The sequence below is a fragment of the Herpailurus yagouaroundi genome, unplaced genomic scaffold (genome assembly GCF_014898765.1).
Source record: "Herpailurus yagouaroundi ecotype Mexico unplaced genomic scaffold, PumYag 581, whole genome shotgun sequence".
NCBI classification, from domain to species: domain Eukaryota; kingdom Metazoa; phylum Chordata; class Mammalia; order Carnivora; family Felidae; genus Herpailurus; species Herpailurus yagouaroundi.
In genome coordinates this window covers 6,248-18,189 of record NW_024412798.1, presented here as the reverse complement: position 1 = coordinate 18,189, position 11,942 = coordinate 6,248, and the positions used below count along the sequence as shown (strand labels likewise).

The window sequence follows — 11,942 nt, the reverse complement described above, 5'->3', positions numbered from 1 at the left end:
TTTGGGTTCACAGATTGTGGTGCTCATGGTGGAGGCTGGTTGCTGACCTTTCCCTCAAGGGTTGGAGGTGATATAGTTGCTCAGCAGACTGCTTTCCTGTGGCTCTGATGTGAGACCGGAAGCACCAGGAGCCCGTTGTTGGGGTAGCATAGGCAGTATTCCAGAACTGATCGCAGACGACTGCTAGGAAGGGCTCTGGGGGTGACCTTGGTCAAGCCCCGAGGAGCCTCCGGAGAGCACGCTAGGGCCCGCCATCTGAGACCACGCTGGGGAGCCAGGGTACGGTGTCGCATTTCCCAATGAGGTGGCACTCGCCTGGGATTGCCAGGGAAAGGCCTTTACCGGACGGGACATCCCCGTCCTTCAGGACCTTCCTCTGATAGTTTTCTCGCACTGATCGCCTCATCCCTTCTCCCCTCCGACCCCTACTCGCTTCCGGGCAGGCCCACCTGCTTGTAATCCACGTGACGTGCCTTTTTGCCGATCCTTTTCTTCATCTCTTCCCTCATCAGGTCAAGTTTCCGTCTTCAGAGTGCTCTTTAGAACTCACTTGACGCCACCGGGTTCCGCCAGCTTTTACTCTTATTTTCTTACGTTTCCTTGGCACCACGCCACTGCGCGGAGCCCCTCAGCTTCCTTTTTGTTTACACTTACATGTAGTGATGTTCCCCTAAATCTTCTTGGGACTTGTCATGTCTCTCTGGCCTGTCGTTCCTAATTACATTGTTTCTCAAGGACAAGGATTATATCTTTCTTGCCCTTTGACTCTCCCTAGTACAGACCAGCGCTCAGCACATCGGGTCAAAGAACAGAGAGTGGGATTGGCTGGGTCCGGATTGAGGTTTATCACTTGCTGTGTGACCTTGAACAAGTTACATAACCTTTCTGGGCTTCTGTTGTCTTATTTATAAAACGAAGATGATAATGGTCCTTTCTGCATAGGGTTATTGACTTTGCAGAATGTCTCCGATGTGGCAGGCACTTAGTAAGCGCCGCCTGTTAGTGTTCTTATTAATATTCATGGTAAAATATTAGAAACCGGGCCAAAACATGTGGCCTAAAGTGCCACTTAACAAAGTTTACAGTTCAGTGATGCTGTCGATTTAAATCAGTTACACGTTGGCATCAGAAAACTTGTCTTTCCTGACCGAAGCACTGTCGATGACTCCTGTCTCACTCATTTCCTCTCTCTTCCTTTGATAGGCAGGTCCACGAGATCCAGTCTCACATGGGACGCCTGGAGACCGAGGACAAGCAGTCTCTGCACTGTGAGTAATTAACTATGGAGAGCAGAGTCCTTTCTCCTGATGACACGATGCTAATGGGCTGGGTTTCCTGACCGCCTTGCTGCCTCAGGGGCTTAATGATTCCATGCCGAAGGAGTTCTGTTGTTAGGGGTGGACAGAAAAACCCTCTGGCAAAGCCTCTGACTTCTCTCATTGCGCCCCGTGGAATCCCACAGGCCTTATCCCCCATTACCCCTCAACTCACCCTGACAGGGCCCTATGGGAATGGACCTCCTCTCCTCTGTCTTAATCTAATTACCGAGCCCTGGGAGGAATGTACTCCGTACAAATTCAGAGATGTTTAACTGGAATTGGTCATTTCTTCTGAGCTGAGAACGGTGGCTTTTTAGGAGGATTATTCAGAAACGAATAGCAATATTAATTAGTGTAGTTCCCACACTGTGGTTTCATTTGAGAAGAGTGCTGCTTTCTGTTTTACAGATTTCTGTTGGCCAGAAAAGGTCCTTTCTCTGAGCTGGCCACAACAGATGCCACCGGTTGCCCACACGTTGCTGAAGCCACCCGTTCACCTCCCCACCTGGCTGTCCTCATGCCCTTTTCTGTTTGCTCATGCCTCCTTTTCGGAGCATCAAAAGCATCTCTTTTCTGGGTTCTGTGCCCCCACCCTGTTCTAATCTAGAGTGCATATGTCAGCTGCTGCAGGTTGGCCTAGGAGGGTCACATTGCTTCTTTACTGTTGTGTCTTTATTGGGCAAGAAGCAATCTGGGTACCTTTTTTTTTGTTGTTGTTAATGTTTATTTATTTATTTATTTATTTGAGAGAGAGAGCACACAAGCAGGGGAGGGGCAGAGAGAGAGGGAGAGAGAGAGAATCCCAAACAGTCTCTGAGCTGTCAGAGACCCTGGTGTGGGGCTCGATCCCACGAACCGTGAGACCGCAACCTGTGCTGAAATCAGCAGTCGGGCACAGTCGGATGCTTAACCGACTGAGCCACCCAGACGCCCCCCTGGGTGCCCTTTTTGTACACGGTTTAGTTCCTATCCATCTGCTTTGTTTGCCTTCCCAGCAGTCTCACTGTCACATGATTAGAAATGGAAAAGAGGCCATGTTGACTGTTTATCAAGAGGGATAAGGAAAATGACTGTATTTATCATATCTTTACCTCTGTGGATTCTTTCCTGGGCCTTTCCTAGTGATATTCAGTCTATTTTGGGGATTCCAGCATCAGCCTGCCCGTCCTTATGGAAAGCCTCAAGGGAGCTCTTCCCTGTGTTTCACACACTAATCTTCCCCTTTGTGCTTTTTTTTCTTTTAACCTCATTACTGTAGGGAATTCAATTGGCAGCCTTCTTACTAGATATTTATAACTCGTATCTGAGAATAATCTCAAAGGAAAAGAGACCTCATTCTGTTTCAGAAGATACTGCATTTTGCTTAAAATATTTTATTTGGACAACCCAAATATTCATTTTATTTTCTAAAGGCAGGAAATTTATTTCTACAGATTTATCTGTAGCTTTTTAAACAATTGGCATGGCTATGACATTAACAGCTACATGTATGTATGCGTGTGTGTGTTTAGAACAATATTTACAGAATCAGTATCACTTGACTTTTTTTCCATTCTTCAGTACAATATGCGTTTTTCTCCTTTTCGAATGGGTTTCTTTGAATTTATTGGATATGGAAAAAGACATGTTTATTGTATCATTCTGATTTAAGCTCACTGTCTCTTTTCCAGCAATTACTCTTTTTTCTCTTTTGTGCAGTAGTAGAAAATGAAATCCAAGCAAGCATTGACCAGATATTCAGCCATCTAGAACGTCTGGAGATTCTGTCCAGCAAGGAGCCCCCGAACAAAAGACAGAATGCCAAACTGTGAGTGTTGTGACGCCTCTTGTCCAGGGGAGGCTGTCAGATATTCTGAAAATCCATTTACACATTGAAAAACTGAGACTCTGTGAAGATGAAGTCCCCCTAAAGGGCACGGTTTCGTTTCAGTGATATTTCCTCAAAATAAAAAGCCTGTGAGGTTAGGGGCTCAGAAGCCTGTGTCTCCTTACATTGGGTCATTTTGAAATTTTGCCCTCAATACCGTTTTTCTGGCCAGACCCGTGGCCTTACTTGAAGCCTCCAGCAGCCAGGGAGGTGTGCACTGCCCTCTGGTTCCTGCTGCATTCTTGGATTGAGATGAAATCTTGCCCTTAATCACTTCAGTCAGCCGATTTATAATGAAATACTGATCTAACATTTGATACTCCGCCATGAAATTCAAATGAAAACCCTCATCACCTCCAGCCCAGCCCCTGCTCCCAAAAGTTCTTATGAAACTTTGTTGTTGCTTTACTCGAAAGGTGCCCTTGGGCTCCTTCTTGAAAAGGGATATAATCCATGGCAGGTCAGGGAGAGGTCGTTGAGCCTGCTTCCTGTCACCTGTTCCCTGTCATGCATCCAGAATCAGAGACCAGCAGATGCTTAAGTAAAGCTGTTGGGATCTCTTGTGCTACAACCGTACTTTAACCACAGGCCGCTTCTTTGTTTTCAGCATCAGTGATCAAAATCAGATCATTTTGGTGGGGACAGCATGCAGTGGTGTAGGGAGAAGTAAGGAAGCATCTTTCTTGAATACGAAGGCTGGCCGCTCAAAATGTGCGGCCCTGGGTTTCTGGAATGTAATCTCTGTCTCCATCAATTCCAGTCGTGTTGACCAGTTAAAGTATGATGTCCAGCACCTGCAGACTGCTCTCAGAAACTTCCAGCATCGGCGATACGCCAGGGAGCAGCAGGAGAGACAGCGAGAGGAACTTCTGTCTCGAACCTTCACCACTAACGTAAGCCAGGCTCCTGGTTGGGGGGGCGGGAGGGGGTGGGGGGGCAGTGTCTACAGGCACTCAGCAGCTCGTCGCCACTGAAACTCGGGTCCTGGAGCTTCATCTTTGTAGGGGGTGTCCGAAGCCGATCGACTGGAAGTAACAGTGGGCTTTGTGCCTTGCCACAGACACTAGACCTAGACAGGGAACCTCCTTCTCTAACACGAAAACCCGAAGTGGAAGCAGTTAAAGTGAAGGAGTGGGCGGGGTGAAAATGACCTGGGTTTGACTGAGAGGTGGAAGTTCCCATGGTGGAAACGGTTTCTGATCAGGTAGAGACAGATGATGAGAACGGAAACCATTTGTCACGAGGGGCAGCATTTCAAAGCTGCCTGCAGGCACTTGCCACCGTGCTGTGTATGTGTGTGGTTCCCGTGTCAGATGCCTTAAAATGTTTTTGCCCCAAATCTGAGCAGCAATTTGGAGGAATTTGTTAACAGGTCTTTTGTTTTGGATGGATTGCTTGACTTGAGCCTGTTCGAAAGTGGCCTGGTTGGTGTGCATGTTTGGTTTTTTCGGAGACCCTTGCCCCTGCCCCTCGGTCTTTTTTTCTAAAAAATTTTTTTTTTCAACGTTTATTTATTTTTGCGACAGAGAGAGACAGAGCATGAACGGGGGAGGGGCAGAGAGAGAGGGAGACACAGAATCGGAAACAGGCTCCAGACTCTGAGCCATCAGCCCAGAGCCTGACGCGGGGCTCGAACTCACGGACCGCGAGATCGTGACCTGGCTGAAGTCGGATGCTTAACTGACTGCGCCACCCAGGCGCCCCTGCCCCTCGGTCTTAATAGGATCCATTCCTGTACATGGCTGTTGATGGCTAGAGGACACACTGGCCTTTTTCAGGTCCCTTATAATGTATTTCCACCAAGTGAGGTGGGTTTCGGGTTGTTTTGTTTTAACAGAGAGGTTCATTTTCTAAAGAGGTCTTAGCTCTCTAAGCCTGCCATCAGAATTCAAATCAGCCCACGTTTCACAGATGCTTATGTCTCTCTGCTGTGTCCACACTTGCAGCAAATTTTCCTGAGTGTTTCAGAATGTGCCTGTGTAGTTTCTGCTTCTCTAGAGTAAGCAGTCAAGTAACACTGACTAACAATTCAGAAGTGTGATGAGGACGTGTTGGAGGCATAGTGGTAGGCGCAGCTGTCTGTCTGCCTTCCTTCCTTCCTTCCTTCCGGTAGTTTCAAGTTTTCATAGCTGCCTTTCAAAAGCGTAATGAACTCTACAACACGCCAAAAGGCGTGTGGGCTTTTGATCGCTATGGCATTGGGTACTCAAACCTCTTTTAGGTCAGGGATGATCGCTCAGAATTCTTTTGTTTGCATATCAGCTCGGTGCGGTGCTCTGCACACAGTGCCCCTTAATCCAAGTTGACTTTGCCAAATGAACTTCTTGGCGGTCACTCTGTGAGCTGGAACTATGATATGTTTTTCTGAGTGATAATGCCCAATTAGGTCTACCCTTTCAGGCGGAAGGGTAAGAACGATTTGTATACAGAAGGCACTCAATAAACGCTTGTCGAATGAAGAGAAGCCTCTCTTTGATTCGTTCAAACACTGGAGTCTTGTGACCCACTGAGCATTAGCTGTATGCAGAACATTGTTGAAGATGCTGAGAGTAAAGCTTGTGAAAAAGTGAAAAGCTGTGGTCCCCACCTGCTTCTCGAAACGCTCCCGTGTTAGCAGGGGGCACTGAGAGCAGGTGCATGAAAAGTGATTCTGAACGTATGCAGCAAGGAAGAGGTGGTTGAACCTCTTCGTGGTGATTGAAAGAGGGGAGAATGACCGTGCATGGCAGAAGAATGTGCGATTGTCGGGAGGCGGGAAAGAAGGGAACTATGGCCAGTCCTGACTGCCTTCTGTATCCAGTCCGCTTCTGGTGTAAACTTAGAGCCCTGAGGCCAGTCTCAGTGTTTCTTCCCACAGGATGGTTAAGAGGGCCGGCTCTGCACTCAGTAGTGAGATACAGGCCCCGCTGGACTGAACAGCTCTGTGTGATCTTAGACCTCTCTGAGCTTCAGTTTCTTCACCTCTAAAATGGGGATAGTACAGTAACTGTGTTATAACGTTAGGATAAGGATTAAGTGAGCTTAGGGTAATGGGCATCAGGGTGGAAAGTACTTGATCGGTGTCAGTTTTTTTCTTCCTTCATTTCTTTACAGCCCTTTCTGGGCCGCTGAGGAGAATTGTCCCATCCCGACTACCCATTAGGCCTTCGTCTCCTTTGTCCTTAGTCAGACTCCGTCTAAGTGCAGCGACAGCTGTAGATAAAACAGCTGCAGAACAAAAGCAAACCTGTAATACTGTGTGAAGGGAAAGCCCAGGAAAGGAACATTTGGAACAAGCTAAGTTAATAGGGGAGTAGTCAGAGAAAGCCTTCAGGAGAAGCCCAGCAAGACCTTGCAGGACTGATGTTCCTTCTTAAGTGGTGGTCATGGTGGAGAGGCAGGAATTCACAGGCCGTGTGCATCTGGCTGTCTCTCTGGCTTGGCCTTGGCTGACAGGCGGAGCAGTCAGACCCGCTGGGACCCCAGGAGCTGACCAGGCGGCAGAGCTAATCCTGTGCCTGCATCTCTTTCACAGGACTCTGACACGACCATCCCAATGGATAGCTCGCTGCATTTCAACTCCTCCCTCCAGAAAATTCACCATGGCATGGACGACCTCATCGGAGGCGGGCACAGTATTCTGGACGGACTGAGGGCCCAGAGACTGACCTTGAAGGTGGGGGCTTTTCTGGGGGACAGGGAGGAGGCCCTTCGTTCTGGCCTCATCCACCAGTTGGGTACCCGCGTTGACGTCTTGGTTACGTATCCTCGCGTTTTGTTACTTTGGTGGTGAGACAGAGCCCTGAGTCTGGGGTCCTTTCTTTTGGAGCTGAAGTACGAGGAGTCCACAAGTGACCACCTTCCCTTCGCCCGCAGCTGCTACTTGTGCTTGCAACGAACCATAATTTGGCATCACTTGGTATCTGGGTCTTTTTCCGTTTACTGAACTTACCATGAAAGTGGCTGCTACGATAGGCACCACTAAGACCAAGAAATCCCACAACTGCCGAAATTACAGAGTGCACGATTCTGAGAAGGCACACGTGGCCACACGTGGCCCCTCGCCCTCACGTGGTTTTCCCGGAGAGCCCCTCCTGCTGACCACCTGATAGCCGAGACCTTTTGTGCTCTTGTAACTGAGCCCCTGTGGGCGGGGCCGGAGGGCTGCCTGGGTTGACTAGCCGCAGGCACAGAAGGGCTTCTAGAGCATCTGGGCTGGCCCGTAGCAGCTGCCCTCTCCGTAGTCCCAGGTATTCCTAGAAGCCCCGCCCCACTGGCCGAGGCTCAAACCCCCTGGGAGTGGTTTACAGAAACATTACACAGATTCTGATGTCAGTCATGATGTTTCAGCCTCAGCCCTTTTCCTGTATCAGCTCTAATGGATAATGGGGTGTGGGCTGTGCCTATTATCAGGGTGTGGTCCCCTGTGAACGCAGCACTCCCAGCCACTGAACTGTGAGAAACAGTCACTCGGAAGTGTGAGATTTATCTTAGTTTTTGTTGGACCGCGTTGAGCCCGTCAGCCCCGCGGGACTTCAGTACATTGCCGCACAGCCCCTGCCGTCGTCACCAGGGAGAAGGTCAGGCAGCCTGCAAGTGACCCTCACGCCCTGCTGCCGGCCGTGGTGCTTCTGGTGGTCTGGAAGTATGTCTCCAACAGCTTCGCGGGTGCCCCTCTTTCTGAACGGCCACCTGCTGTAATCTGAACTGATACGTGATGATTAATCTGCCCTTTCTTTAGAAAATTGCCCATATCTCGGGAAAACAGTAAAACCCTTTTAGGACAAGCCTCCCCGTGTCGCACTGACGTCGACCCGGTGGGGGGTTAGAGCTTATTGCGAAAGCGATGTTCGCTTCCTATCAAAGTCTGATATCACTGCGGAGTCTCCGTGGCATCTGCCCCTGTGCTGTCCCCAGAAGGACGCGCAGGGCAGCCCAGTGAGGCGGTTGGGGTCGGAACGTGAGATTTCTAATTCAGTTTCCTCTGTACACCCGCTGCTACCTACCTGCCTTTTGGTCTTGATTCTCTCCATCCTCCTCCCACCCCACTCCTGTCTAAACCATTAAAAGGAGTGAAGTTGCTGGGCCGTGGCTGGGGGAAATTTGTGGCTGGAAAGGAATACATTTTTTGAAATTTATGTTAATTTTCAGGTGATTTTAGAAGCTGGGTACTTGTATTACATGCAGGGATGAAATAATCTGCCTTCAGAGCTAAGCGGAATCTTTTTTTTTTTTTTTTTTTTAGAGTTTACTTATAATTTACTTAGGGTGTGCGTGCAAGTAGGGGAGGAGCAGAGAGAGACAGACTCCCAAGCAGGCCCCGAGGTGTCAGCGCAGAGCCCGGTGTGGGGCTCGATCTCACAAACCGTGAGATCGTGACCTGAGCCGAGATCACGAGGCGGACGCTTAACTGATTGAGCCACCCAGGCGCTCCAGAGCTAACCAGAATCTTTAGCAAGAACCTAAATTTCACCATCACTGTCGTTGCAAAAACATGTCTCTGGCCTCCGCTGGCAACGGTAAAGTTTGACCCGAGAGATCTCTTCCGGGGAGGCTTGTTCGTCACTGGGCTGAACCCAGGGTTCGAGTGCCTGTCCGTGATGCCTCATGCTGTTTTCACTTCTGCCTCTTCTGTCTTGCTCGTTAATGTGTTGTTCATTTAAAAGCTGAACGTGGGGCATGAGGTTAGATGCCGTCCATCCTGATGGGCCACGTGTGTGGAAGCGAGTTGGGGTCTGCCCAGCATCTGTTTATACTTGCCACTTCGTGAGCAGTCAAGTGTTCTTAAGAACAAAAATTGGAAAGCAGAGAGGAAGGGCAGGCTGAGTGCTGTGGGCTGTTGATTTAGGAGTAAAATACTCTTTTGGTCTTGATGGCACGTATACAAGGGGTCATTGTGTTGGTGACGGTCATTCCACGTCACCCGCTTCAGACCCTCTCGCGAACATGGACATTGACCCACACGTTAGACGCAGCAGAATCCCACTGTGTTCCACACAGTGAACGGGCCGATAGCCAGGATTTTGGGGTCAGGGAGCAGAGGAAAAGTTTTCTGAGGTTTCCTTTTTTAAAAATATGTAAAACGTTCTCATTTTAAAATTTTCTCTTGAGGTGTAACGTACATACAGTAGGCGTACGGATCTAATTCGTGCGGGTCCTTGAATTTTGACAGATGCATATACCTTTGTGACTCACACTGCTGTCAAGACGTAGACCATCCTCATTGCCCCCGGACAATCCCTCATGCTTTCCCAGCCAGCCTGCCTGCCTTCCTTCCAGGCAACCACCGTTCTGATTTATCTCACTGTAGAGTAGCTTTGCCTGTTAGTGGACTTCATATAAATGTATTACCAAGAGCGGCTTCTTCCTCTCAGGAATGTTTTCCAGGCTCATTCATACTGTTGCAAGTTGGTAATTAGGTCCTTTTTATTGCCAAGTAGTATATCCCATTGTACAGATACACTATAAGTGGTCTATCCATTCTCTGGTGTATGTACACCTGGGTTGTTTCATTCTGCTGTGTTTTCCTTTCGAAGCTTTATGTTTAATTCTGTGATCCATCTCAAATTAACTTTTGTGTATGATATGAACTGAGGATCTTCTTACAGACATGTGTATGGTACATATGAGACACGTATGTATATATGTCCACGATATATATATGTACTAGGGTCCATCATTCCTGCACATTTGTGGAAAAGGCTTTTCTTTCCTCCTTGCTTTGCTTTGGTACCTTGATCAAAAGTCATTTGACCACAGAGTGGATTGATGCTGCTTATGCTTTTAGGTATGACCAAGAGACTGTCTCTAGGAGAAGTCCCATTCCTTGGCAAAAGGAGCTGACCTTTGTGTTTCCTTCTTTTCTCGTCTGCTCCAGGGGACTCAGAAGAAGATCCTTGACATTGCCAACATGCTGGGCTTGTCCAACACCGTGATGCGGCTCACTGAGAAGCGGGCTTTCCAGGACAAGTACTTCATGATCGGTGGCATGCTTCTCACCTGTGTGGTCATGTTCCTCGTGGTGCAGTACCTGACATGAGCCAGCCCCGCCCCGCGGCTGAGCGTCGTTCCCACCGTGCGAGAGTCTGTGTGAGTGTGTGTGCGTGAAAGAGAGAGGGGGGCCTAGAGGCTGCCTTCTTAAATGTATGCCCTTCTTAACTGTGAAGACCACTGGGAGTCATCGTGATCTGTAACGTAGCGGGCGTTTCAGACCTGCTCTGTTTCCTGTAACACCTTGGAGGGGAAGCGAATGCTACCAAGATGCATGGTCCTACAGAAATGAGAGTATCTCCTCTCGCTCTCGCTCTCGCTCTCGCTCTGTCTCGCCCTCTCTCGCCCTCACTAGGGGTGGAAGTGATGTAAGGGTAAGGGGTGAAGAAAGAAGAGGGAGGGAAAGAATGGTTTTGCTGTTCTTGTCCACGTAGCTGATGCTCGCCCAGGGAAGGCTTTCAATAGCGAGCCTTGCACATAGGACCGTTCACTTTGGCATCATTTGGCCTCTCTGGCTCCTCGCGGATAACCCAGTGCAGAAGCCAAAAGGAGGGGAGAGAGGCCTGCTTTCCTGCGTCATTATAACAGATGGATTTCCATGCTCTTGTGCCCCCTCCCCCCAGTGACATGCAGATGACTAATTGCTGGTACTTGTCACCCTTCCCTGGAAGCCACTACCTAGAGGAAACAGAGGCACCGATGCCACTGCAGACAGCGAGTAAGATTTTCCACATTAGGGCCGTTGGGTGTTTCTCCGTCTAAAGCGAGGCCAGTGTTATTCCCTGAGATGTTCAGTCTTGAGTCTGAAGACCCCCATCACTGATTTTTTTCCCAGTGGTGAACAGAATGATTGGTTTCTGTGGTTCTAGGACTGGCCTGGCATCCTGCCTGGGCTCTGGTGGGCCTTTGGCCCGGAGAATATTGCCGTGATGTGTCCATTACAGAATCTCCTCTAGTTTTGGTGTCTGATTCTTTGCTCTCTTTCCTCCCCTGAAATCCATTAGCAGCTGCCAGCCAAGCCCCCATTCCACCCAGCCGGTGTGGGCTGACACCAACCTGGAGACGTCCCGGGTGTCCTGAGAGTCTCTGATCTCAGGGACCAGGCACTTTTCCCTTCTCTGACCAACCCCAGATTAAGGCTGTACCAGTACCTGGTGCGTTGTGGAATTTATCGTAAAGCCAGCCTCTCTGTTGCGATCGAGCGCTGCGAATCCTAGAAAGACTTGGTTAGCATGTGTTTTCATCTGTCACAGGCCCTACAGCCGTAGGCTCAGTGGCCTTATGGCAAGACAAAACAATCTCAGAATTTCCCAGAAGAACTGGAAACCTGGTCAATATTAACTCCACCTGTGATGGTCGTGCTCCGCCTACTTCGTGTGTTTATTTTTTGTCACTTGGACTGTCTTCGGTCTTCTTTCCCTTTTCTGTGTGTCCCATCCCACCTCCCTTAGTTACTTCCCACCTGTTGCTGGAGCATTATTGGTCTTTTCTGGCATACCTTCTGGTGAACGTTTCTTAATGGTCGCAGATCTTTTAACGGGAGTTTCCTGGGTGCCGATTTCACGCTTGGTGGGCTTTCTGTCGCTGCTTCCCCTCTGGGCTGAACAGGGGCCGTGGCTTTCCAAGGAAGGGGGAATCTATGACTCCATCATGAAAGGATTGAGGGCCTTGCCAGAGTGAGAACGGTGGACTGAAGGGTATACAGAGGGGTCAAGGTGTCTTCCGACCTAGGTCTGGCTTTGGGGAGGTGAAATTTCCATCACCCCCGGCACCCCTGTCAGTGCAGG

At 49.2% G+C, this 11,942-nt stretch overlaps 1 protein-coding gene across 4 annotated transcripts; it reads left to right on the top strand.

Moving 5' to 3' along the window:
* The first annotated feature begins 1,140 nt into the window (after nucleotides 1-1,140).
* On the top strand, nucleotides 1,141-11,650 carry GOSR2 (golgi SNAP receptor complex member 2). 4 transcript variants are annotated; one of them, XM_040466344.1, is made up of 5 exons: nucleotides 1,141-1,268; nucleotides 3,018-3,126; nucleotides 3,947-4,079; nucleotides 6,701-6,841; nucleotides 10,043-11,650. In XM_040466344.1, the coding sequence occupies exons 1-5, from the start codon at nucleotides 1,229-1,231 to the stop codon at nucleotides 10,202-10,204; spliced, it is 585 nt and encodes a 194-aa protein (XP_040322278.1). In that variant the 5' UTR covers nucleotides 1,141-1,228; the 3' UTR covers nucleotides 10,205-11,650. The 4 variants fall into 4 exon arrangements, with proteins under 4 accessions (XP_040322278.1, XP_040322280.1, XP_040322279.1 ...); XM_040466345.1 differs by having other exon boundaries at nucleotides 1,178-1,268; nucleotides 3,021-3,126; XM_040466346.1 differs by lacking the exon at nucleotides 6,701-6,841.
* Nucleotides 11,651-11,942: the final 292 nt, after the last annotated feature.

Bases quoted from the DNA above. Each gene is read 5' to 3' on its own strand.
- GOSR2 (XM_040466344.1), top strand. From the start codon at position 1,229: ATGGGACGCCTGGAGACCGAGGACAAGCAGTCTCTGCACT. The intron at 1,269-3,017 runs GTGAGTAATTAA...TCTTTTGTGCAG, and splicing joins GGACAAGCAGTCTCTGCACT to TAGTAGAAAATGAAATCCAA. The intron at 4,080-6,700 runs GTAAGCCAGGCT...TCTCTTTCACAG, and splicing joins CTCGAACCTTCACCACTAAC to GACTCTGACACGACCATCCC.